Below are 26416 nucleotides of genomic sequence, written 5' to 3'. Positions count from 1 at the left end.
GATGATACCATGAATACGATGATACAAGTGAACCAGTGAACTGAAAAAAGATGACCATAGTAAAATATATGTAAAACAGTCACAGCACAGTTGTCAAAATGTCCGCGCTCACGTAGTGCCGTAGGGAATGGACTTATCCACCGATGAACCGAATTCATCGCGGTCCGAGAATTTTGACACTAGAGCGGGGTCTGTTCCAATCAGAATCGTCCAATTCTGATTGGAAACGGCCCCGCTCTAGTGTCAAAATTCTCGGACCGCGATGAATTCGGTTGATCGGTGGAAAAGTCCATAAACAAAAATTGAGCTTGAGCTTGATTGACCGCCCATAGATGCTAATCCAGTATCACCAGACCAGCTACACTCACACAAGGAACCAGTGAGATATCTGCCGGGGACTAGCAGGCATCTTCAGTGTGTGAGCGTTGGTGATCTTCTATTTTTAGGCGACAATGGCGCCTGCCACGTCAGGTTGCAGGTCAATTTGGGGAAGGGTAAGGAAGTGATGATTGCAATCGTTTGTATCCACATCTGACCGAATATACCTCTGCGCCAGCACAAATTCATGCGGATGTCGTAATGTTGGTGGGACTTTGTTCGCAGAAGGTTCACACATTGGTGTGTGGATACCAGGCTAAGGTGATAAAATTGTGGGTCTTCATTATTTTGAAGATGTGCGGCACAGTTCGCTTGATTGCATTACTTGTAGGCGTTTTCTAATAGGATTGAGGCACTGTGCTGTGAAAGTTTGGAAGGAAGGGAAACGGCTTTTTCAACCCGTTTCTGTTCTAGCGATGGCTATGAACATGTAAATATACATGAGTTGCATATGTATTGAGCAGAGAGAAAGTATATAAAGAGATACAAAGTAGGAGGAAAGGGACGGGCCAGGGATTGAACCCAGGACCTTCTGCATATAGATCAGAAGCGGTAGTCACTAGACCACCAAGCCCGTCTACGTAGGGAATAAACAAAAATTGTAATACAAACAAAAAAAAAACGGTTTTCGGTGAGATTTGAACACACAGCTTTGCAATTCGCTAAACAGAACGCGTCATTCAACTACGCCACAGAGGTCATTTACCACAAGCTCCACCAGAAGCGTCTTAGAACAATACATATCCGATAATGTGAACTGTGGACCCTCCATTTAGATAAAAACTATTCAGATACCTCCATTGAGGTAGCATTACATAAACGGAATTTGAGTGTGTTTAGAGCAGTTGGAGTGCTTAAGATTAGGGATAAGGTTTGTTCACGGGAAAAGCAGCGAGGTATGTTAAGGGTAGTTGAAGGTGGGTTTAGGAGTGAGGGATGAGGGATGAGTTTGTACAAAAGTGGGGACTATGTTGTCCCAAAGATCAATTCTTGAGCATAAGTCATGTGACCTCTCAATGTATTATGATTTGATTTTGTACTAAGAGAATCCGAGAATTCCCCTGAGCATAAGGAGTGTATCGGAAAGTAGTTGAAAATGTTCAGGATGCTTAATCTTGAAGCTGGGTTAGTCTTTTCATTTCGGTTCTTCTATGAAATCTTCACAATATAGTTAAGTTTAGAACAGCTTGGAAAAATTTGGAAAATGTTTAGTATTATTGAAAATATGTTTAAATGAATACACCTCACAAAATAAAAATCTGCACAAAATGCGATTTTGTTAAGATTTTCCAATATTTCAAAAATCTGTAGTGAATAAAATTTGTACGATAAAAAATTTGGAAAACATTGATGCTTTTTAACAGTTATGTACACATAACATATCATTCAACATCGACTTTCAAAATTCATATTTTTGATATAAAAATCTCCTGTATCTACAAAATGGTCCATTTCAAAAAACGTCTATTTTTTGTCAAACTTTGGAGCTCTGCTTTTAATATCTTAAAAGGTTATATAAGTCCATTTTTTGCTCTAACTTACTTGTCCATAAAATAAAAAACATATGCTATTTAAAAAAAATGCGAATTTTTCATTTTATGTATTTTTTATTTGCGTAAACATGATTTGGAAAAGCATAGAAAAAAGAGGTTCATTTTTCATTTTTCATTTTTCATTTTTAAGAATTATGCTTAAATGCAGTGGAGATATTTCTTTAAAAAATAATTTGCCTATATCATGAGGATTCTGGAGCTTATTATATTTGCACAGAAAAGCTAAAAATGTTCGAACATTATCGAACTCGTTTCGCAAATTCAATTTTTAAGAAGGTGTGCAAAAATTTAAAAACATGTGTTCAGTAATCTAGGTTAAAAATCCAGTTAAAAGAACATTTTTAGAAAATCATAAAAGCCATTTCTTTTTTTCAAGGATTTATATAAAAAAAATAAAATTACTTAAAAGTTGTATTAAACTATTTTTGAGGCTATTGTAAACATTTTCAACTACTTTACGATACACTCCTTAGGACATCGGATCCACAAGCGTAATCAATCAGTGATGTATTGGAGCATTATGAATGAAATCCATGCTTACACAGCCGTATGCAACTATGTTCTTTGTGAGTTCAATACCTATTTGAGAATCTCTAAGAATTCATTGAGTATCGGTCATCGAATCTACAAACGTAAACAATTGTCTCTTTCTTAACACCCAAAAGGCCAAGGTCAATTTCGCAACAAATTTTCAACTTGAAAAATTCATAACTCTGTTGATTTTTATCCAATCCTAATGAAAATTTGAGACAAGATCCAGTTTTTATTCTAGTTTTGATAAAATGGGACACGAAGTCTAAAACCCGGATGGTTCCGGAGTTATTCCGGATTCCCGTGGGGTACCAACGTTATGGCATTTGGGGTATTTCTACCAGAACTATTTTTTTCTCTATGGAGCAACTTTAAAACATTGGCAATAATTGAAACTTTATCGAAGCTGATTGTATTAGTACATTTTCTGAACACCTGGAGTCCTTCTGGATGTTTCTGGGTCCCCTGGAATGCCTCCGGGGGAACCGGTGCCAGGGGACATTTTCATTTTTACTCCAAAACATACCGTGCGGCAGCTCATTCTTCATGATTTTCCGTCAGTAGGATTATTTTAACTGTAAAAATGGTCATTGACCGTTTTGGCCACTTCCGGAACATCCGGGGTGCCCTGGCGGAACCTGTAGTAGAGGACACTTGTATTTTTACTCCAAAATATACCGTGCGGCAGCTCATTCTTCATGATTTCCGGTCAATAGAATTATTTTAGCTGTAAAATGATCGTTGACCGTTTTGGCCGTTTCCGGAACATCCGGAGTGCCCTGGTGGAACCTGTAGTAGAGGACACTTGCATTTTTACTCCAGAACATACTGTGCGGCAGCTCATTCTTCATGATTTTTCGTCATATGGATTGTTTTTGCTATGAAAATGATCATTGACCGTTTTGGCCACTTCCGGAACATCCGGAGTGCCCTGGCGGAACCTGTAGTAGAGGACACTTGCATTTTTACTCCATAATATACCGTGCGGCAACTCATTCTTCATGATTTCCGTTCAATAGAATTATTTTAGCTGTAAAAATGATCTTTGTCCGTTTTGGCCACTTCCGGAAAATCCGGGGTGCCCTGGTGGAACCTGTAGTAGAGGACACTTGCATTTTTACTCCAGAACATACTGTGCGGCAGCTCATTCTTCGTGATTTTTCGTCATTAGGATTGTTTTTGCTATGAAAATGATCATTGACCGTTTTGGCCACTTCCGGAACATCCGGAGTGCCCTGGCGGAACCTGTAGTAGAGGACACTTGCATTTTTACTCCATAATATACCGTGCGGCAACTCATTCTTCATGATTTCCGTTCAATAGAATTATTTTAGCTGTAAAATGATCGTTGACCGTTTTGGGCGTTTCTGGAACATCCGGAGTGCCCTGGTGGAACCTGTAGTAGAGGACACTTGTATTTTTACTCCAAAATATACCGTGCGGCAACTCATTCTTTATGATTTCCGGTCAATAGAATTATTTTAGCTGTAAAATGATCGTTGATCGTTTTAGCCACTTCCGGAACATCTGGAGTGCCCTAACGGAACCTGTAGTAGAGGACTTGCATTTTTACACCAAAAAATACCGTGCGGCAGCTCATTTTTCATGATTTCCGGTCAACATAATTATTTTAGCTGTAGAAATGATCGTTGACCGTTTTGGCCATTTCCGGAACATCTTGAGTGCCCTGCACAATGGTCCGAATCCACGTTTTAGCAGGAAAAAAATCCGTATCTCTGTTTTCGTTAATTTTAGGCGTTTGGTGTCTTCAGAGAAGTTGTTTGCATTTGATTGCTGCATCTTTTCCAAAAAATGTTGATTAGGGTGGTCCTCGTCTTAACTCATATCTGGAATAGAACTTTTAAATTTTAAGTCATACGCGTTCGAGTTCTTCGGCAAAGTTGTGGGCAATGCTATTTCGAGAAATTTTTCCGAATACGCCATTTACCTAGCTCTTAATTTGAACAAAGTAGGTCAATTTTAAGTTTTGACTTAGGGTGAGCCACCCAAAAACGGTTTTTTCGCAATAACTTTTTTATTTGATTTTTTTCGAAGATGTGAGCTTCGGAGCATTTGAAGAGCAAGTAATGACGCATATTTGTTCTGAACATTGCATGTTGCTAGGTCTTATCATTCAAATGTTATGGGCAATTTTGACTTAAGAACAACGATGTTTTAAAATGCTTATATCTCATAGAGCTGGTAAAATAAAAAAAGTTCTTTAAGCGGCATTTGGAAGGTCACATATAAAGCCAAATTTGGAGCAAAAATTACAAGAACGTTATTTTTTAAATTGGAATAAATCGACTCCAAAAATCGCCCTAAAAAATCGAAAAACTACATAAAACTCATACAATTTTAAAGATAGAGTTAAACTGTCTTCGGAAAAAATGTGGGTTTTTACCATACCTAAAAGTTTCCCATACACGACTTTTTTGTAAAACGTGAAACAAAAGCTTGAAATTGATAATTTGTTTTTAAAGATTATAATCGTTCTGATTTCCTAGAAAAACATAGCATGTACCCCTAAGAATCAAATTATCAATTTCAAGCTTTTGTTTCACGTTTTGCAAAAAACTCGTGTATGGAAAACTTGTGAGCATGGTAAAAACCTACATTTTTTCCAAAGACAGTTTGACTCTATCATTGAAATTGTATGAGTAATATGTAGTTGTTTTAAATTTTTAAGGAGATTTTTGGAGTCGATTTATTCCAATTTACAAAATAACGTTCTCGTAATTTTTGCTCCAAATTTGGCTTTATATGTGACCTTCCAAATGCCGCTTAAAGAACTTTTTTTATTTTACCAGCTCTATGAGATATGTATAAGCATTTTAAAACATCGTTGTTTTTAAGTCAAAATTGCCCATAACATTTGAATGACAAGATCTAACAACATGCAATGTTTAGAACAAATGTGCGTTATTTCTTGCTCTTTAAATGCTCCGAAGCTCACATCTTCGAAAAAAATCAAATAAAAAAGTTATTGCAAAAAAACCGTTTTTGGATGGCTCACCCTAAGTCAAAACTTAAAATTGACCTACTTTGTTCAAATTAAGAGCTAGATAAACGGCGAATTCGGAAAAGTTGCTCGAAATAGCATTGCCTACAACTTTGCTGAAGAACTCGATCGCGTATGACTTTAAATTAAAAAGTTCTATTCCAGATTTGAGTTAAGACGCGGACCACCCTAATCAAAAATTTTTGGAAAAGAAGCAGCAAACAAACTCAAACAACTTCTCTGAAGACACCAAACGCCTAAAATTAACGAAAACAGAGATACGGATTTTTTTCCTGCTAAAACGTGGATTCGGACCATTGTGCCCTGGTGGAACCTGTAGTAGAGGACACTTGCATTTTTACTCCAAAACATACCGTGCGGCAGCTCATTCTTCATGATTTTTCGTCATCAGGATTGTTTTTGCTATGAAAATGATCATTGACCGTTTTATCCACTTCCGAAACGTCCGAGGTGTCCTGGCGGAACCTGTAAAAAAGGATACTTCCACACTTATTCCAAAACATACTGTGTGGCAGCTCAATCTTCATGATCTTCCAAGAACAAGATTGGTATAGCTATGATAATTGTCAATCATAATTATGGCCATTTTCTGCATTTGTGGGGTTCCCTAGTGGTGACTGTAGTAAAAGACCTTGCACTTTGCCCCCACAACTCGCCAGACCTTGCACTTTGCCCCACAACTCGTGCGGTTGCTTATTCTTTATGATTTTTTGTCAATACGACTCTTATAACTATGAAAACGGTCATTGACCATTTTGGCCACTTCTGGAACATCCAGGGTGCCCTGGCAGAACCTGTAGTGAAGGATGCTTGCATATTTACTCCATAATATACTGTGCAGCAGCTTATTCTTCATGATTTGTTTTGTTCAGGATTCTTATAGCTATGAAAATTATCATTGACCATGAAAATTATCATTGACCATGAAAATTATCATTGACATTTGCATGGTGCCCTTGCGTTACATGTAGTAACCTAATGTGTGATAAATTAGCATTATGGTAAAGTTCTCGGATGAAAACAAATAAAAATAATGTAGAAACCTAACGCTATCCAACTTAAAAAGTTTTATCGTTTCAAATAGATGAAAGACCCTCCCTTTTTATTACCTCCGGAATAAAACCAACGTCAAAAGTTGCCTGGTTGGTGATTATAAGTAAGACAAACATGTAATCATTTTTTTACTCTCCTGACTCAATCTCGTCTCAATTTGAAAACTGTTTCTTCCTTCAATGCCTCCAGGGATTCCTCCAAGAATACTTGCTGGGATTGCTGCAGGAATTTATGCTAGTATTCATGTTCTACTTTGATTTTTTCAGGAATTGCCGATGGATTCTTGGAGGTGTTTCTCCAAAGCTTCATCTATGTTTTTTTCTGAGATTCCAATATAGATTCCTCCTGGGAACCCTTCGAGAATCAGTGTTGAGATTCCTCCAGGAATTTATGCTGGTGTTCCTCCAGGAATTCCCTTGGGACTTCATCCATGCATTTCCATAAGATTCTCTTCTGATATTTTCCTAATATTTTTTTCATTCCTTTGAAAACTCTGGAAGTTTTTCTTTTGGATTTCCTTTAGGTATTCTTGCAAGTATTTCAGGAATTTTTACTGGTACTTACAAATAAGTTTATCTAGAAATGCATTCAACAATTTCAGGAAGGATTTCTCTTATAATTCCTCCTTGAATTACTCCGTGGATTTATACAGACCTTATATAGAAGATTTCCTAAGGATTCATTCAGGATTCCCTCATATGATTCCTTCAGAAAATCCTGCTGGTTTTTAGAAGCTCTAATGAAGATGCGTCCAAGGATTTTTCCATCTAAGAATTTCATAATAAAACCATCTCTATGAATGTCTTCAGTTATTTTCCAACTCAAACATGTTATCTAAGAAATTCTCTGTTAATTTCTCCCCGATTCCCCTATAAATTTCCCTGTACGCTTTCGTCTATGTATTTTCTGTGCTTACTCCATAATTTCTTCTTAGAATTTTTACGGAAACATCTTTTTGTATTGCTTCAAGAAATTCTTTCGATTCATGCTAGAATTTCTCAAGCCATTTCTGCTGGGATTCCTCCAGAAATTGCTCCTGATATAAACCCGGAACTTCTCAGGAATTCCACCGTGGATATCTTCGAAGACTGCGATAGGCATGCATTCAGAAATCGCTCAATGAATTTATCTGGTTCCTCCTTCAGTGTCAATGTCACGGCAAATCATGACGAATGAGTTGCGGCGCATACAGTTGGAGTAAAAATGTACGTGTCCTCTTCTACAGGTTCCGCCAGGGCACCACAGAAGTGATGGTCAATGATTATTTTAGCTCAGTATCATAACGTCCTTGGCCATAATATCCTAAGAATTTATGGCGCATTTTTCCGTGAAATAACTTCCAACATGCAGCTACGTCATAAGGTCCAAGAAGAGAAGGTACTTAGGATTTTATGACACATCAAATCTTTTGGACGTTATTTCGTATAAAAAATCTGCCATCGGAACCGACACATTATGGCTCGCATGTTATGGCCAGGCTCCGATTTTTTATGGCTATAGAAATTCTATCTTGGAAAATAATGAAGAACAAACTTCTGCATAGTATGTTCTTTAGTAAAAATTTAAGTGTTCACCACAACAGGTTCTATCAGGACACCCCAAAAGTCTCGGAAGCGGTCTCAATAGGACGCAATCAGTAAAGTGCTAGATTGAAAGTAGTACGCTGGTTTTTTTATAATCCCCACGCTGTTTGCACCATTTCATTGCATAAACGAGGAATTTATCATCTCACCTAAAAAAATCCAGCTCACTACTTCAAATCGTGTATTGCACTGACTGCTTCCTAACCAATTTTTCCCCATTCTTTCATGGTAAAAGTCAGCCGTTGAATATTTTCGTTACCATTCTTTACCGGTTTCTGTTAGTTTTTGTGTTTCGTGAACAGTAGGTTGTAAGCCTGGGGCTGCCAAACGGTGAGTCGATAAGGAGAGCGTCCAATATAGCTCTGGTCCTCACAAGTTCCTACCTCATGCTTCCACGGGTCAAACGATGACAAAGACCGCCAGCTAAGAGTTGTGTGCTTAGCTGGTAGCGCAGCCTGGGCACTGTTGTCCTTCTGACTTCAACTAGATTGAGGAGGTACGATCCGAGTGTCTGTTCACCAAGGAGGTGCGGCTCAAACAGCGTCTGTTCTGGTATCCAGCGGCTGAGTAAGAAACGCTGCACTACGCCCAGCTAGATCCAAGGTGGTAGCCCCATCAGCGTGGTCGTCCCAGTGTTGGTTGGGACGATAAACAGAACTGGCACGATGGCCCTCCGGCGAGACAGGAGTGTTGGCGTAGGCCCAATAAGCCACCCGTAAAAATCCCCATTGCGAATAACATAGGAGAAAATACGACTCGATACAATCGGCAAAGACCCACGCGACGAAATAAGGACTACGATTGGAAACTTGGAACATGGAATTGCAAGTCACTAGGTTTCGCAGGATGTGACAGGATAATCTACGACGAACTACATCCCCGCAACTTCGACATCGTGGCGTTGCAGGAACTTTGTTGGACTGGACAGAAAGTGTGGAAAAGCGGGCATCGAGCGGCTACCTTCCACCAAAGCTGTGGCACCACCAATGAACTGGGAACAGGATTTATAGTGTTGGGCAAGATGCGACAACGTGTGATCGGGTGGCAGCCGATCAACGCAAGGATGTGCATGTTGAGAGTTAAGGGCCGTTTCTTCAACTACAGCATCATCAACGTCCACTGCCCACACGAAGGGAGACCCGATGACGAGAAAGAAGCGTTCTACGCGCAGTTAGAGCAAACATACGATGGTTGCTCGCCGCGTGACGTGAAAATCGTTGTCGGCGACATGAACGCGCAGGTAGGAAGGGAGGAAATGTACAGACCGGTAATCGGGCGAAACAGCCTGCACGCCGTATCGAATGATAACGGCCAGCGATGCGTAAACTTTGCAGCCTCCCGTGGTATGGTAGTCCGAAGCACCTTCTTTCCCCGCAAAGATATCCACAAAGCCACCTGGAGATCACCCGACCACCAAACAGAAAACCAAATCGACCACGTTCTAATCGACGGTGAATTCTTCTCGGATATAACCAACGTCCGCACATACCGCAGTGCGAATATAGATTCGGATCACTACTTAGTCGCTGTATGCATGCGCTCAAAACTTTCGACAGTTATCACCACGCGTCGAAGTCGAACGCCGCGGCTCAACATCGAGCAACTTCGTAACGTAGAAGTGGCTCAAGACTACGCGCAGCAGTTAGCAGTGGCCCTACCAACGGAAGAGCAGCTTGGCGCAGCTACACTTGAAGATGGCTGGAGGGACATCCGATCCGCCATAGGTAGTACCTCGGCTACAGCACTAGGCTTCGCGACTCCGAATCACAGAAACGACTGGTACGACGGCGAATGTGAACAGTTGAAAAACAAGAAGAATGCAGCATGGGCGAGAATGCTGCAACACCGTACGAGAGCGAATGAGGCACGTTACAAACAGGCGCGGAACAGGCAGAACTCAGTCTTCCGGATGAAGAAGCGCCAGCAGGAAGAACGAGATCGCGAAGCGATGGAAGAGCTGTACCGCGCTAAGGACACACGAAAGTTCTACGAGAAGCTGAACCGCTCGCGCAGAGGCTTTGTGCCACAAGCCGACATGTGCCGAAATAATCACGGGAATATTCTCACGAGCGAGCGTGAGGTGGTCGAGAGGTGGCGGCAGCATTACGATGAGCACCTCAATGGCGACGTTGCAAGTACCGAAGGTGGCGTGGTAACAGATCTAGGAGTATGTGCACAGGACGAAAGACTTCCGGCCCCTGACCTTCAAGAGATTGAGGAGGAGGTTGGCCGGTTGAAAAACAACAAAGCCGCTGGAGCAGATCAACTACCAAGCGAGCTTCTAAAATACGGTGGAGAAGCACTGGTGAGAGCACTACACTGGGTCATTACCAAGATTTGGGAGGAGGAACTATTACCGGAGGAATGGATGGAAGGTATCGTGTGTCCCATCTACAAAAAGGGTGACAAGTTGGATTGTGGGAACTACCGCGCGATCACACTACTGAGCGCTGCCTACAAGATACTCTCCCAAATTTTATGCCGCCGTCTATCACCGATTGCAAGAGAGTTCGTGGGGCAATATCAGGCTGGATTCATGGGTGAACGCGCTACAACGGACCAGATGTTCGCCATCCGCCAGGTGTTGCAGAAATGCCGCGAATACAACGTGCCCACACATCACTTGTTCATCGATTTCAAATCGGCGTATGATACAATCGATCGAGAACAGCTATGGCAGATTATGCACGAATACGGATTCCCGGATAAACTGATACGGTTGATCAAGGCGACGATGGATCGAGCGATGTGCGTAGTTCGAGTATCAGGGACACTCTCGAGTCCCTTCGAATCTCGCAGAGGGTTACGGCAAGGTGATGGTCTTTCGTGCTTGCTGTTCAACATTGCTTTGGAGGGTGTAATAAGAAGAGCGGGGATAAACACGAGTGGGACGATTTTCACGAAGTCCGTTCAGCTGCTTGGTTTCGCCGATGATATTGATATTATTGCTCGTAAATTTGAGACGATGGCGGAGACGTACATCCGACTAAAGAGTGCAGCCAGGCGAATCGGATTAGTCATCAATGTGTCGAAGACAAAGTACATGATGGCAAAGGGCTCCAGGGAGGAATCAGCGCGCCCGCCACCCCGAATTCATATCGACGGTGATGAAATTGAGGCGGTTGAAGAATTCGTGTACTTGGGCTCACTGGTGACCGACGACAACGACACCAGCAGAGAAATTCAGAGGCGCATTGTGGCAGGAAATCGTGCCTACTTTGGACTCCGAAGAACTCTGCGATCGAATAAAGCTCGCCGTAACACGAAGTTAACCATCTACAAAACGTTGATTAGACCGGTCGTCCTCTATGGGCACGAAACATGGACCCTACGTGCAGAGGACCAACGCGCCCTTGGAGTTTTCGAACGGAAGGTGTTGCGTACCATCTACGGCGGAGTGCAGATGGAAGACGGGACTTGGAGAAGGCGAATGAACCACGAGCTGCATCAGCTGCTGGGAGAACCAACCATCGTCCATACCGCGAAAATCGGGAGGCTACGGTGGGCGGGTCACGTCATCAGGATGTCGGATAGCAACCCGACTAAAATGGTTCTCGAGAGTCATCCGACCGGTACAAGAAGACGTGGAGCGCAGCGAGCTAGGTGAGTCGACCAAGTGGAGGACGATCTGCGGACCCTACGCAGAGTGCGGAACTGGAGACAAACAGCCATGGACCGAGTGGAATGGAGGCGGCTACTATGTACAGCAGAGGCCACCCCGGCCTTAGCCTGACCGGTAAGGTAAGGTAAGGTTGTAAGCCTGAGGTCTCCTATCCACCGTGGTGGGGCTGGCATCTTAGGTACAGCTTCCCGTCGAGAACCATTCCATGCTCAGCCGCTGGATGCCAGAACAGAGCATCCTCTTGACAAAAATCGTATTGCCACACTGTATGTTCTGGAATAAAAGTGCATGTGTCCTCTAATACAAGTTCCGCCAGGGTACCCCGGACGTTCCGGAAGTGGCCAAAATTGTCAATGGCCTTCTTTACATCTAAAAGAATCCTATTGACGAGAAATCATGAAGAATGAGCTACCACAAATGCAAGTACAAATGCAAGCGTCCTCTACTACAGGTTCCGCCAGGGCACCCCGGATGTTCAGAAAGTTGCCAAAACGGCCAATGACCATTTTTACAGCTAAAATAATCCTACTGATGGAAAATCATGAAGAATGAGCTGCATCACGACATGTTTTGGAGTAAATATGTAATCGTCCTCTACTACAGGTTCTGCCAGGGCACTCCGGACGTTCTGGGAGTGACCACGATAGTCAATGATCATTTTCATAGCTACAAGAATCCTATTGACGAATAAACATGAAGAATGAACTGCCGCATGGTATATTTTGGAGTAAAAATGCAGGTGTCCTCTACTACAGGTTCCGCCAGGGCATCTTGTACGTTCCAGAAGTGGCCACGATGATCAATGATCATTTTCATAGCCTAAATTAAGCCCTTTGGCGAATAAACATGAACAATGAATTGCCGCACGGTATATTTTGGAGTGAAAATGCAAGTGTCCTCTACTACAGGTTCCACCAGGGCACCCCGGATGTACCGGGAGTGGCCAAAACGGTCAACGTCTATTTTTACAGCTAAAATAAATCTATTTACAGGAAATCATGAAGAATGAGCTGCCGCACGGTATATTTTGGAGTAAAAATACAAGTGTCCTCTACTACAGGTTCCACCAGGGCACTCCGGATGTTCCGGAAACGGCCAAAACGGTCAACGATCATTTTACAGCTATAATAATTCTATTGACCGGAAATCATGAAGAATGAGTTGCCGCACGGTATATTATGGAGTAAAAATGCAAGTGTCCTCTAACTACAGGTTCCACCAGGGCACTCCGGATGTTCCGGAAGTGGTCAAAACGGTCAATGATTATTTTCATAGTAAAAACAATCCAAATGATGAAAAATCGTGAAGAATGAGCTGCCGCACAGTATGTTCTGGAGTAAAAATGCAAGTGTCCTCTACTACAGGTTCCGCCAGGGCACTCCAGATGTTCCGGAAACGGCCAAAACGGTCAACGATCATTTTACAGCTAAAATAATTCTATTGACCGGAAATCATGAAGAATGAGCTGCCGCACGGTATATTTTGGAGTAAAAATACAAGTGTCCTCTACTACAGGTTCCGCCAGGGCACCCCGGATGTTCCGGAATTGGCCAAAACGGTCAATGACCATTTTTACAGCTAAAATAATCCTACTGACGGAAAATCATGAAGAATGAGCTGCCGCACGGTATGTTTTGGAGTAAAAATGAAAATGTCCCCTGGCACCGGTTCCCCCGGAGGCATTCCAGGGGACCCAGAAACATCCAGAAGGACTCCAGGTGTTCAGAAAATGTACTAATACAATCAGCTTCGATAAAGTTTCAATTATTGCCAATGTTTTAAAGTTGCTCCATAGAGAAAAAAATAGTTCTGGTAGAAATACCCCAAATGCCATAACATTGGTACCCCACGGGAATCCGGAATAACTCCGTAACCATCCGGGTTTTAGACTTTGTGTCCCATTTTATCAAAACTAGAATGAAAACTGGATATTGTCTCAAATTTTCATTAGGATTGGATAAAAATCAACAGAGTTATGAATTTTTCAAGTTGAAAATTTGTTGCGAAAATGACCTTGGCCTTTTGGGTGTTAACACCCCAGGTTTATAATCAAACAGCCTCAGGTAGCTACGATCCATCAAATGTTGAGTTTTATTACTCTTTGAGAACTCCCTTTCAGCACAGACAAACAGACGTAACACCTTGAACGATTTTCATGGAAATCCATCGCCCAGTTCACACTACAATCACCTGGTGGAAAAGTTGCACGATGCACTGTGTTGTGCAATATTGTCAACAGAAGGCGCTAGCGTGAAACGTCAAACGCATAGAAAAACGATGCGCGCGCCTCTGGTTGTGAAAGCCACAACTATGAAAATCTAAAATGATCGTTAAAAGCGTGATCGATGGAAATTTTGCAAGTGTTACGTCTGTTTGTCTGTGCTTTCAGGTTCATCGTTTGGAATTAGGTTTAGGTCATAGAATCTAAAAGCGTCACTTATTACTACTATTCAGCCTAAAAATTCTTGACGTTCTGAACAGAAACACATCTCAAAATACCATGGAACTCCTTTGTAACGACCATTCACGCGCTTCGTAACGCCTTGAAACGCTTTTGAAGCCCCTCGACACTCCCCCGAAGATCATCTGAAAGTCTATGAATCTCCTGCAAACTCTCGGGAACGCTTTCGAAACTCCCTGAAACGCCTCTGAAACGTTCCTGAAACCACCCTAAACCATATCCAGAAGCATTTGAAGTTCCGCAAAACCCCCGAGATCCCCTTTAAAACCTTATAAGCCATGAAACGTTTTGAAACAGCTTGAAGCACCTGAAACAGCTTGAAATGCCTCTGAACCTCACCTGAAAGCCAGCAAAGTCTCCTAAAACCCCCAACTAAAGTCCTTTGAAACGCCTGTAAATTCTCCTCTGAAACCCGTCGAAGCTCACCTGCAAGTCTGTGCAGCCTCTCTAAAATCCCATAAATTAGTAAAACCCCTGTAAAACCAGTTGATACGCCCAGGAACATTTAGAAAAATGCTTTGAAATGCATCAGAAACCCTATGAAAAACTCTTATGATCTATGAAGCCCTTCAAACACTTCGGAACGCCTCTGAAACTCCCTCTGAAATTCTCCTGAATGCCTGTGAACTCTCCTAAACTCCCCTGGAACCAATCTGAAACCTTCTGAAATGCCCTATAAATTACCCTGAAATCCAGTGAAGCTCATCTGAGAGCCCCCTAAAAACCCCGGGAACGGCTGTGAAACCGGCTGAAACGCCATGAAACGCTTTGACAAATGGCTCTGAAACCCCGTTAACGCCCCTCAGGCTCATCTGAAAATCTATGAAGCCTCTGAAACCCGCTGAAGCTCATCTAAAAGCCTGTGTTTCGGCCAGGATGTCTTGCCCCACGTTGTGATTGATTTAATTGCCCCGGGCGGCGGAGAAGAAGTACTACTCGACTACGATGGACTACAATTTATTCCCACCACTGAGAGGCAGTGCTCCTACTCAGTGGTGATATGACGATACACACTAACACGATACAGTTGGCTCAGTCACCTTTTATAGGTGACTGATAGTACGGATAATGACACAAAACAGATAGAAAATAATAGAATGAACGCGCTACGCTGCATGCTACAGGGAGCCCAACGTGCGGTTAGGCTGACGAAACTATCGTACAATAGGCAGCGCAGCTCGTTGTATCAATGGGCCGTTTCTCACACGCTTCGCAGCTTGGTCGGTTTGAAGCAGCCTGTGATGACGCCGGCCGACGACGTTGGAGCGAGATCCAACAGCCTGAGAAGTCTTTTAAAACTCCACGGAACTTTTCTGAAATCCCATGTAGCATCCTGAAATCTCTTTGAAACACATTGAAACCGCTCTGTAACTCCTCTGGATCTCTATTGAAAGCATATGTACCCCTTAAAACCTAGAAAAACGCTCCGTAACTCTCCTGAACCCCCTTGAAATGTTCTTCAAACGTCTGCAAGCGCATATGAAACCCCCTAGAGCTCATCGGAAAGCCTTTGAAGTCCCATCAATCTCGCTAGCTTTGAAACGCCTCGAAAGGCCGCTTAAACCTCTCTGCCACCCCCTGTAGCCTCCTGAAACTCCTGATACTCCCGCAGAATCGCTTTGAAACCGCTTTGAAGTTCTCTGACACGGTCCTGAAGCACCTCTAAATGCTCCTGAAGCCCTCTGAAACCTACTAATGACGCCTCTGAAATTCACCTGGAAATCTCTTTAAAGCTTAATAGCCCTCTGAAACCACGCACGACAATATACGTTAAAATCTCCTAGCCAATCACGATCCTTCACCAATTTCGTGGTACATTAGCTATTACGGCACCATGCTGGCGTAGATTATGCTTAGCGTATCCGTTTGGGCCATAATGACCGAAATGCACAAAGAGAGATAAACTCGTTGAAAATCATAGTGGAGCGGACCTGGTATGATAGTTAGAATACTTGACTATCACGCCGAGGACCTGGGATCGAATCCCACACCCGACAAACTCGCAAAATGTGAGTTCTTCCTTCGGAAGGGAAGTATAGCATGGGTCCCGAAAGAACTGGCCTAGGGCTTAAAATCTCGTTAATACAGATAAAAAAAAAGTAAAACTGAAGTGAACATGAGGTTCGAACAAGCTGCTTTACCTGAAAATGACACTATTATCCGAAGTAACCAGAAGACCAAGTTGGGTATTTTTTCCTTATTTTGATTTAGCTGTGATGTTCATATATGTTTTGACTGCATAAAAACTCTCTCATCCCTTGAGCTATCAATATTCAAATAATGAAACGAGTTTTAAAACATTTTCCTTTTTTTTAACCCACATTCGCTTGGACCCGGGGTTCCTTCTTCTTCTTCTTTATGGCTCTACGTCCGCACTGGGACTTGGCCTGCCTCGCTTCAACTTAGTGTTCTTTCGGCACTTCCACAGTTATTAATTGAAGGGCTTCCTTTGCCTGCCATTGCATGAATTTGTATATTGTGAGGCAAGTACAATGATACTCTATGCCCAGGGAGTCGAGGAAACTTTCCCGACCAGAACGGGAATCAAACCCGCCGTCTCCGGATTGGCGATCCATAGCCTTAACCACTAGGCTAACTGGAGACCCGGGGTTCCTATAATCCTTAAATCAGGCCTGATAAGACGTGACGGAATTTCAAACTCGTAACTCATTTTAAGACGAAAAACATTAAATTTCGAAGACACAGTGTGTGGTTTATTGACAAATTGAGATATAAATTCGTGAAAAAAAAGATCAGTGAAAAAACATCAGATTACGCAGAATCGAAGCTTGTTCCGTGGTATAATTGGTTGAAGCGCCGGGCTAACCGGATACGAAGTCGTGGCTTCAAATCCCAGCATAATGAGCGGTATTTTTTTTTTAATTTCTCTTCCAATTTGTCAATTAAACACCCACTGTGTCTTCAAAATTTGAATTCACATTACTGAACGAAATTATAAAGGGTTAACAGAATTTCTTCTCTTCTTATGTTATTTTTTCAGAATTTGAGTGGAAAAGAATGAAAAGTTTGAAACTATTTATTGGTCATTTTTATAGAATTTTTGTCAGCAGTTTGTTTAAGAAAAAAAAAAGAATTTCAATGCAATTTTTTAATCAAATTACGTGAAATATGTCCGATTTGAGTTTTTGGCGAAATATGGTACGGGTCCTTCTAAAAAGTCATGTGAAATTGCCGAACATCTTCAAAAAAGCGTTTAAAGAATCTTATGAAAGTTCTTTTAAAAAGTCTTTGATGAAATCCATAAGAGATGCTTTTAAACCTCCAGGAGTTTATTTTTTTTTTTCTAAAAATTATTTCGACAATTCTATCCCAAAACTCCATTGATATTTTTTTGCAATATTTTTGAAAAAAAAACAACCTTTAGTAATATCTTCATACGTTTCTTCGATATATTTGCGAGAAATTTTTAATTTCTTGCCAAGGATATTTCCATGAGTTCCGCAAGAAATGTCTGAACTGTAGTAGAAAACATTTCAACGGATCCCATCGAAAACAACTTCATGGCTTCGTTAAAAATATTCCAATTTTATGCAAATGGTTATACCACGAGCGAATTGAGTTTAGATTATTCAAATTATGTGGTTGTTCAGCAATTTCGCATTCTCTAGCACTCAATATTCTGAAGCAGCTATCAGAAAGAGATACAAGAATTTCAGATATCCCTAGATAATTTTGCAAAAGTTCAAACTGAAAATATTTCACAAGTTTCATAAAAAAAATCTCATGAAATACTGCTACTTATGTTTTTGTTAAATATACGGCCATGCCAGAACATCCATGTAATAGCTTTAAATTAAATCATCAGAACCTACATTCTGTTATGCCTTCCAAAAATTAGTAACATGTTTTTATATTGAGTTTTAAACCTCTATAAAAAAATTAAAAAAAAAATTGCATTTGAAAGGACTTTTGTCAAAATCATGAATTATGTACACTGTGGTGCATAATTGATCGGACAAACGCCGATTTTCATACAAAATGGCCAAGTTTGAGATGCTGTAACTATGGTTTGCTTTGGTGGATTGAGCTCAATTTTTGACACGGAACTACGAATATGCTGAATTTTGTGTATACAAAGTATAAAATGTTTTCGTTCACAGGTCTGGGCGTGGCAAGGCGTTGAAAATATTGCAAAAAGTGATCGGACAGCGGTACCCCTTTGATTCACACGCGTGCCGCTGTCCGATCACTTTTGCAATATTTTCAACGCCTTGCCACGCCCAGACCTGTGAACGAAAACATTTTATACTTTGTAGCATAGCATAGCATAGCATAGCCGACCGTACACATCCTGGGGTGGCTGTCGATAGAGACGTTTAATGCGCCAGAAAAGTTGCCTGGGAGTTGACAAACCTTTCATTTAACGAACTCTCGACACCTGGCCAGGTCCTTACGATCAGCGGGGATGGGGAGGAAATGTTGATTAGATATCTACTCAGAATATGTCCAAGAACTTGGCCCACTTCATAGATATCTGGAGTTGGAAATTGGATAGGGTTAAATGGGGTGCTTTCCTTGGCGAAAAAGCGTACGAGAAATTGTCATGTTGAAAGATGTTAACTAAAAAAATTTACTTACAAGTGTGTAATATAAATCAAAGCAAATCAGAAAGATCTCACCGGTTTGTCTGATGATCGTCAAAAACATGCTGCAACGGCTGCACGTCAATCGTCAACATCATGACGAGCCAGAGTTTTCGGAATCCACTTGATCTTCCACAATAAATCTTCAATCAATCCTACAGTCAACTCGTGCACTGTAACTGTAAGCTGTCTTGCAGAAGCAAATCTTTCTGCCCACAAAACAAAATTTTCACCACAGCTTTTTTCGGACACTTGCAAATCTTCATTTAATTTTGTCCATTTTTTTTCTTTTTTTCTCAGTCACCTTTAGAACAATAATTTCAGACTGAAGTTTCACTTATTTGGATGAATTTCACAATGAAAATCATAACAAATTCCGAAAAAACACTCTCCTATATTTGCCGTAAAGCCTAGCACCACCGATTCGACCGTTTCGACCGACCGAAACAAGTCAGTTGTTGGCAGGATTCTTCTCAAAAATATCCCGGCCAGTCTTCCGGCTCTTACAAAAAAAGAAGATTACTACATCATTATCACAGCAAAAAATACATCACCGATCTTCGTTATCACTCGCGGAAACTGGTAAATTCCTTCTTAGCAACTTTTTACCGGCCGAATTTAATTTCACGCAGAGACGAGGAAAAACGTGACAGCGACACAAAAACACATCCGCCCGTTCGCACAGCTCACTACGATCCTCACGAAAACATTTTATACTTTGTATACACAAAATTCAGCATATTCGTAGTTCCGTGTCAAAAATTGAGCTCAATCCACCAAAGCAAACTATAGTTACAGCATCTCAAACTTGGCCATTTTGTATGAAAATCGGCGTTTGTCCGATCAATTATGCACCACAGTGTAGAAAAACACGACCACTGGACCTTTCAGAGGCAGAGTAAGCTCTTAGTTTTTTATAACTTGGAAGTGCGCTTAGAACACTTCCTGCTTAGAAGCAGGTTTTGTCCCAGTGAGGACATCACGCAAAGAAGAAGAAGAAGTAGTAGTTAAGTTTTAGTAGAACACACTATTACATTGTTTATATAGGGTGACGAAGGGTATTATCGGCAGGTTTGTTCTCTTCGTCATGGGGGGTTTTTGTGGGCCAAATTGCTTGAAATTTGGGCATATAACTCAGCTTGCTTGGGAAGGATTTGAGACCAAATCTGAGTTCAATGGGTTTCAAAAAACCCCCCATGACGAAGAGAACAAAACTGCCGAAAATACATAAGTTCCCCTAATTTTTTAAAAAATCTCGTAAAATTCGAAAAATTTCCGAGTATTCGAGATTTTTTCAGATCCCGGGAGTTCCCGGTCCCGGACAAGACCCTCTACTCGTTTGAGAAACCCATTACGTCAATGTTCAATTTAAATAAAACCGTAAATAAATTATTTTTATTTTTTTTTTAGAATTATGAACATACCCAAGTGACATTCTTAGCTTAACTCTCTAATACCCAACCCCGCCTTTAGACGGAGTATGGTTTGAGCAATTTGTATTTTTTTTTCTTTCCGGGCAAATCAAAACTTTTATATTTTTCGCTGATATTTAGGGCTGTTTTGTACATCTCAAAAAAGTTTTTGTTGTCTATTATAGCGTATTTTCATTTTTTGAAACATTGAAAAGCTGATGTTACCTTTCAGATGTCATTATTTCTTTTGTATTGAATCGCAACAATTGATATATTTAAAAAAATCTCCAATTAAAGTTAAATACACTCTAAAATTATTTTTCCTAAAATTACACAGAAAATATTTTTTCCTTAAAAAAATAAAAATTAAAATGTTTACAATAATCATAAAATCTCAAGATGTTTTAATTTAAAAAAATCGGTATCCCTATTTGGCTTCAAGGAAAAATATAAAAGTGTAGGGATGATCAAAAATCAAAATAAGAACGAACAAAAATCAAAATTCACAAAATCGCTAATTACACTAGTTTACAGCATTTTTGAACTCGGTAAGCTGATGATCATTTTTGGTGTAGAATCATGCCCTGAGTTCAAAAACGTGAAGGAAAAAAATTATAGTAGAGCGGAAATTTTTTCGACTTTCCATACAAGGTTGATGATTTGAAATCGATATTTGTTCTATTTTTATACAAAGTCGCTCACTTCACACATCTCATTCTCCGTATTCAATGCTCCGATTGAGCTGAATTTTTTGCTGTAACTCGCCTACATATGATATGTCAAATAAACGTGGAGAAAGATTATTTAGATTGTTTTTTCTTATTGAAAAAATAATACATTTCTTCATATATTTTTTGAAATTTTGCCAAAATTTAAGGAGATCGTCCCAAAAACTCGTCAATATCTTGAATTTCATCAATCTGACGCAAAACCTGCTTTCAGATGATCGAATGGTATTGTATTCAGCTTTTTATTTATGGAAAAAGATTTGAAATTAGTTGAACAAAACGCAAGATATTTGAAATTTAGTAAATTCCATATTTAAAAAAAATGTAAAACTCGATATTGAGCTAAAACTCAAAAACTACTCTACTTAAAATTTTTTGAAGCGCGGTTTCGAAATCAGCACTAAATTGTACTTCAAAAATTTTGGTCGTTGACAGAAGTTCACGACTTTCGTTTTATTTTGTAAATTAGTGTTATAAAATATCACCTTTCAACATGCATTAATCGATTTTAGATGACAAAAAATGATACTGAGATCAAAATAAAAAAAAATGAATATTGAAAGGGATAATAACGGTTTCAAAAACACTCGAAATCCAGTTTTTTTCGCTTGATAATAGTGATTATCGTAACTCAAAACGTTACTAGAGTTAATTTTCCGAACGCACTAAGACACATCAATATCCATATAAGTTCCAGAAGTTTTACAAGTTTTTGTAATTTTATAATAATTTCAGCTTGTTAGACACCCTGAAAAAATCACCTATGCCCTACAACAACACTCACTTGGTTTAGATGTCCATCCATGTGCGGAACGCCGACCGGCGACATTGCGTACTGTTCATGGCTGTGCTGGGGTCCACCGAGGTGCGCGCCGCCGTGACCCACGTTGTGATATGCGGAACCTGCCGAGTGGGGCGCGTACGCACCGCCGGACGATGAGGGATACCAGGAACCACCGGGCGCGTCATAGTACGCATCCGGTTGGTACAGACCGCCGCCCGCCTTGGGTGACGTGTATCGCTGCCCACCCGAAACCGGGCTCTCGTGAGTATATTCCTCCGGCGTGTACTGTAAAGAAAAAGAGACGGGAAAGAAACCAGATTCCTGAATTAGTTAGCGATTCGGTGGGTGTGTGTGTGCGCGGAACATTGAGGGTGGTCAGCGATCAGCTGTGAGACGATGACAGCGCGCAAGAGTATCAAATCACGAACGAACTCACAGATCCCATTGATTGGCGCTGGCTGGCGTACACGCTGTTACGGGATCGTCTGGAGCTGCTGGTGGAGGGATTCGTAATTCGATACACACTTTATCGGGTTTTCGATTATATTTAGAACCCGCCCGCGGCTCAACCACTTCCATCCCATGTGAACGTCTCGTCGTTGCTCCCAGACGTCTGAAATGCGACCTGGACCTGGGATTGCCTTACGAACAAAAAGGAACATCTTCGACTTAGGTACATGATCGAGTGAGGCTTTTTTTTCGGGTTGTCTGCTAGCTCCTTCGGTTTCGGGGTGTGCTGATGTGTCTGCCATAGTGCATTTTCCTAATGACTGCTGCAGCAACGAACGTAAGGATAGTGGATGGAAGAGATGGTACATGAACTTTTTCGACCGGAGGTCCTTCAACCCTTTTCTCTGTTCTCTTTCGTGCCCCTGTTTTGTAAATTATGTGGGTTGGTTCACTCACATGGAGCTGTTGCACGTTATGTGCATTAGAGTTCTAAATACAGTGCCTTCCCGATTTTAGTAGCAATATCTTTTTTTTCAATTTCTCACAATAAAGTTGAAAGCGAATCATTTTCAGTTTTGCAGGCAATGCATTCAGGGAGGAAACGGCACGTCTCGCCATAGGTCAGATTGTGAAGCTTTCAAGCTTTAAATAATTGTTTATAAAAAAATATATCGAAATTTTCCATATACAGGGGATGGCCTAAATGTTTGGGATAGGCAACTTTTTTTCTCCCACAAAAAAATCAACATGCTGTATCTTTTCATAGAGTACATCAAAAAATCTCAAATTTTGACTGTTTGTCAACCTATTATATGTGCATCATTGGTACAAATTTGGGCTTGATTGATCAATATTTCGCAAAGTTAGAACCGTTCGGGTAAAACACTATTTTTTAGACAACTAATTTTTGAACTGTCATATCTCGGAAACCAGTGTACCGAAGTGAACGATTTTTTTAACGTTTATCAACAATATATTGATACTTTATACTACGTTATAAAATGTAATATTTCCTCACGGCGAATTAAGTTATACCGGGTTGAAATGTTTACCCATATAGAGAAAAACAAGTCAAATTTACAATAACACACAAAAATTATCAAATGTGTTCCTCCTTCAATCTAAATAGGCTCTAATATATCTGACTAGAGATAATTTGAGAACAGAAGTGGAAAATCTTTGGATATCAACACTCAATTTTTTTAACATTGATGTAAAAAAATTACATTTTTCGAGAAAAATTCAAAATGTTTCAATCCATGATAACTTTTTTCAACGTTTAAAAAGTGCCTATGTTTTAATAGTTTGTAAAGCATTTACATATTGTTAGTGTACGTTCAAAATTTCATTCAATTCGGTTCACTGGTTTCCGAGATATGACAGCTCAAAAATGAGTTGTCTGAAAAATAGTGTTTTACCCGAACGGTTCTAACTTTGCGAAAGATTAATCAATCGAGCCTAAATTTGTACCAATGATGCACATATAATAGGTTGACAAACAGTCAAAATTTGAGATTTTTTTATGCGCTCTATGAAAAGTTATAGCATGTTGAACTTTTTTGTGAGAGAAAAAAAAGTTGCCTATCCCAAACATTTTGGCCATCCCCTGTACGTGGAGGAGAGATAGAGAGGGAGTCTACCAGGGCCGGAATCAGGGGGAGGGGGTTTGGCATGATTCCGGGCTATTGGAAAGATTATTGATAAATACCCAGCTTCTTATGAACTTTTTAAATACTTGGTAACATTTTATTCTGAATTTAAACCATTCAGTTTTATGAAATTACTCAAAATATTTTATACTGAAGGATAAATCTTCGCTTGAACTCCAGAAGAATTCCTGGAAGAATTTATTATTATTAGCTCTGTTAGGGGGATTTTCTGCCCGAGGCTGGTTCATCTCCAAGGAAGAATTTACTATGGAATCCAAAACTCTGTAGAATGTAAATTTCTAAAATGCTTGCTAAATATTTTTTTCAGAAATTCTTGAAATTTCTGAAACGTTTTCCGGAGTACCAGGAAGAATTGGAGCAATAATGTCTAGTTTTGATTTTTTTAAATGATGTCTAAATGTTGAAGTATTTTCTAGAAGAACGATTGCAAGGTTTTTTTGCGAAATCATATAGTAAAGTACATTTTTCAGTTAAGCATAGAAAAATTCAAAGATTGCTTCAGAATATTGCAGAAGAAAATTGTAGAGAAATTCTTAAAGATATCAAGGAAGTTTTTTTTTTAGAAAGAAATTCTTTAAAAATCGACTATAAATTTGTTTGCGTCAAAAAAAACTAGAGAACTCATTCGGCCAGGTTAGGTTTCCGCCTAAATTTTATCAACAATTTACTTTATAATTTCTGCTAGCAATATCACGAAAGAATTTATGTTTCTCAAAAAAACTTTCAACAGAAATCAGCGATTGTGTTAGAGATTAACATTTTTTGATGATTTCTGGTATGAATTTGTCTTAAACTTTTTCTGGAATCTCTGTCCAACTAATTTCTGGGTTTTAATGCTATGGTCACACTTGTCAAAGCTTTCTCACTATACATATTTTCCGTATCATCGTTTTTTTTTGCTATAATTGTGATAATTTCAACTTATTATACAACGCCAGTACTTTTTCGTAAGAATGATGAATATTTTCTTCACGACTATTACTTTTTTCATTCTGAATTCTCTTATGCAATAACAGTGTAGTGCTGAGAATCAGGCTTTGTCCCAGTTGGAACGTTAAGCCACGAACAAGCAGAAGAAGAGGATTAACTAAACTTTGTTCTCTGGAAGGAAATTCAGAGGCCCTGGAAAAATTTCTGAACAAATTACTGAAAAACATCCCTGAGAGATTCCTGGAGAAATTCCTGGAGGAATTCCTGAAAGTGGTTAATGCAAGAAATCTTGAACGAATGCCCGGTAGCATTTCTGAAAAAAAATCTTGGTGATATTCCTGAAGAAATTTCTGAAAAAGATTACTAAAAAATTCCAGAAAACATTCTGCAGCATCACAAGAAATATATCTGAACAAATTTCTGGAGGAAATTTAGTAAGAAATTCCTGCGGATATCTGAAATAAATGCCAGGAGAAGTTCTGACAAAAAACATTTTAGAGGAACACATGATGAAAATCCTGAAGGAATTTCTGAAGAAACTCCAGAAAGAATTCCTGAAAACATCCCGGGATAATGACTATAAAATACTAGAAGAATTCCTGAAGAGTTCCTGGAAGAATTCCTGAAGAAACTCCTGGAGGAGGCCCTGAAAAATGGGCAAGCGGAATTCCATAGAAATTCCTGCAGAAACTCCTGGGGGAATTCCTGAAGAAATTCCTGATGAAATTCCTGGAAAAAATCTGAAGTTTTTTTTTGGAATAATTGATGAACAAATTTCTAGAGTAATTCCTGAAAAATCTATCGTTATCCCTAAAGAAATTCCTGGAAAAATTTCTCAAGAAACTCCACGAAGATTTCCTGTACAATTACTGAAAAATATCATTGGGGGATTCCTGAAGACATTCTGGAGCAATTTCTGAAGATATTTCTGGATAAATTCTTGAAGCTCATGTAGAATTTCCTAAAGAAATTCCAGAGGAAACTCCTGGAGTAATTTATAAAGTCATTTCTGGAGAAAGTTCTTGAAAAACACCAGGTGAAATTCCTAAAAAAAAAATTGGCGAAATTCTTGAAGACATTTCTGCAGAAATTTATGACGAAATCTCTCGAGGAATTCTAGAGCATATTCCTGGGAAAATTCCTGTAGAATTTCCTGGGAGAATTCCTGAAGAATTTGTGGAGATATTCCTGAACAAATTACTGGAAGAGTTTCTGAACGAATTCTTGGATTAAATTGCGTGACGAATTTCTGAAGTAATACCAGGATAAATTTTGAAATTTATTCCAGTAGAAATCCTTGAAGTTCCTGGAGAAATTCCTAAATGAATTTTTAAGGCAACTTTTGGAGTAATTTCTAGAAGAAATCCTGAACAAAATTCCGGTGAAATACCTGAAAAAAATCTTGGCAAAATCCTTGAAAAAAATTCTGAAGAAATTTGTGAAGAAACCCCCTGAGGAGTTCCAAAAAATATTCCTGGAAGAGTTCTTGAATGAACTCCTGGACGAGTTCATGAAGAATTCCTGGAGGTATTTCTGAAAAAAATGCTGGAAGAATTTCTAAACGAATTCTCGGATTAAATTGCGTGAGAAATTTCTGAAGCAATCCTAGGAGAAATTCTGAATTTATTCCTGTAG

At 40.0% G+C, this 26416-nt stretch overlaps 1 protein-coding gene across 10 annotated transcripts in view; it reads right to left on the bottom strand.

The window, feature by feature from the left end:
- Positions 1-26416, bottom strand: part of LOC109416248 (protein daughterless) — a 198618-nt gene that overhangs the window by 20530 nt on the left and 151672 nt on the right. For all 10 annotated transcript variants that reach the window (XM_062849882.1, XM_029871533.2, XM_062849880.1 and 7 more), the window contains one exon: positions 21732-22016. In XM_062849882.1, coding sequence (XP_062705866.1) covers positions 21732-22016 — 285 coding nt within the window. The remainder of the gene's footprint in view (positions 1-21731; positions 22017-26416) is intronic.

The sequence above is a fragment of the Aedes albopictus genome, chromosome 2 (assembly GCF_035046485.1).
Source record: "Aedes albopictus strain Foshan chromosome 2, AalbF5, whole genome shotgun sequence".
In the NCBI taxonomy this organism is placed as follows: domain Eukaryota; kingdom Metazoa; phylum Arthropoda; class Insecta; order Diptera; family Culicidae; genus Aedes; species Aedes albopictus.
This window is presented reverse-complemented; position numbering and strand designations above follow the sequence as displayed.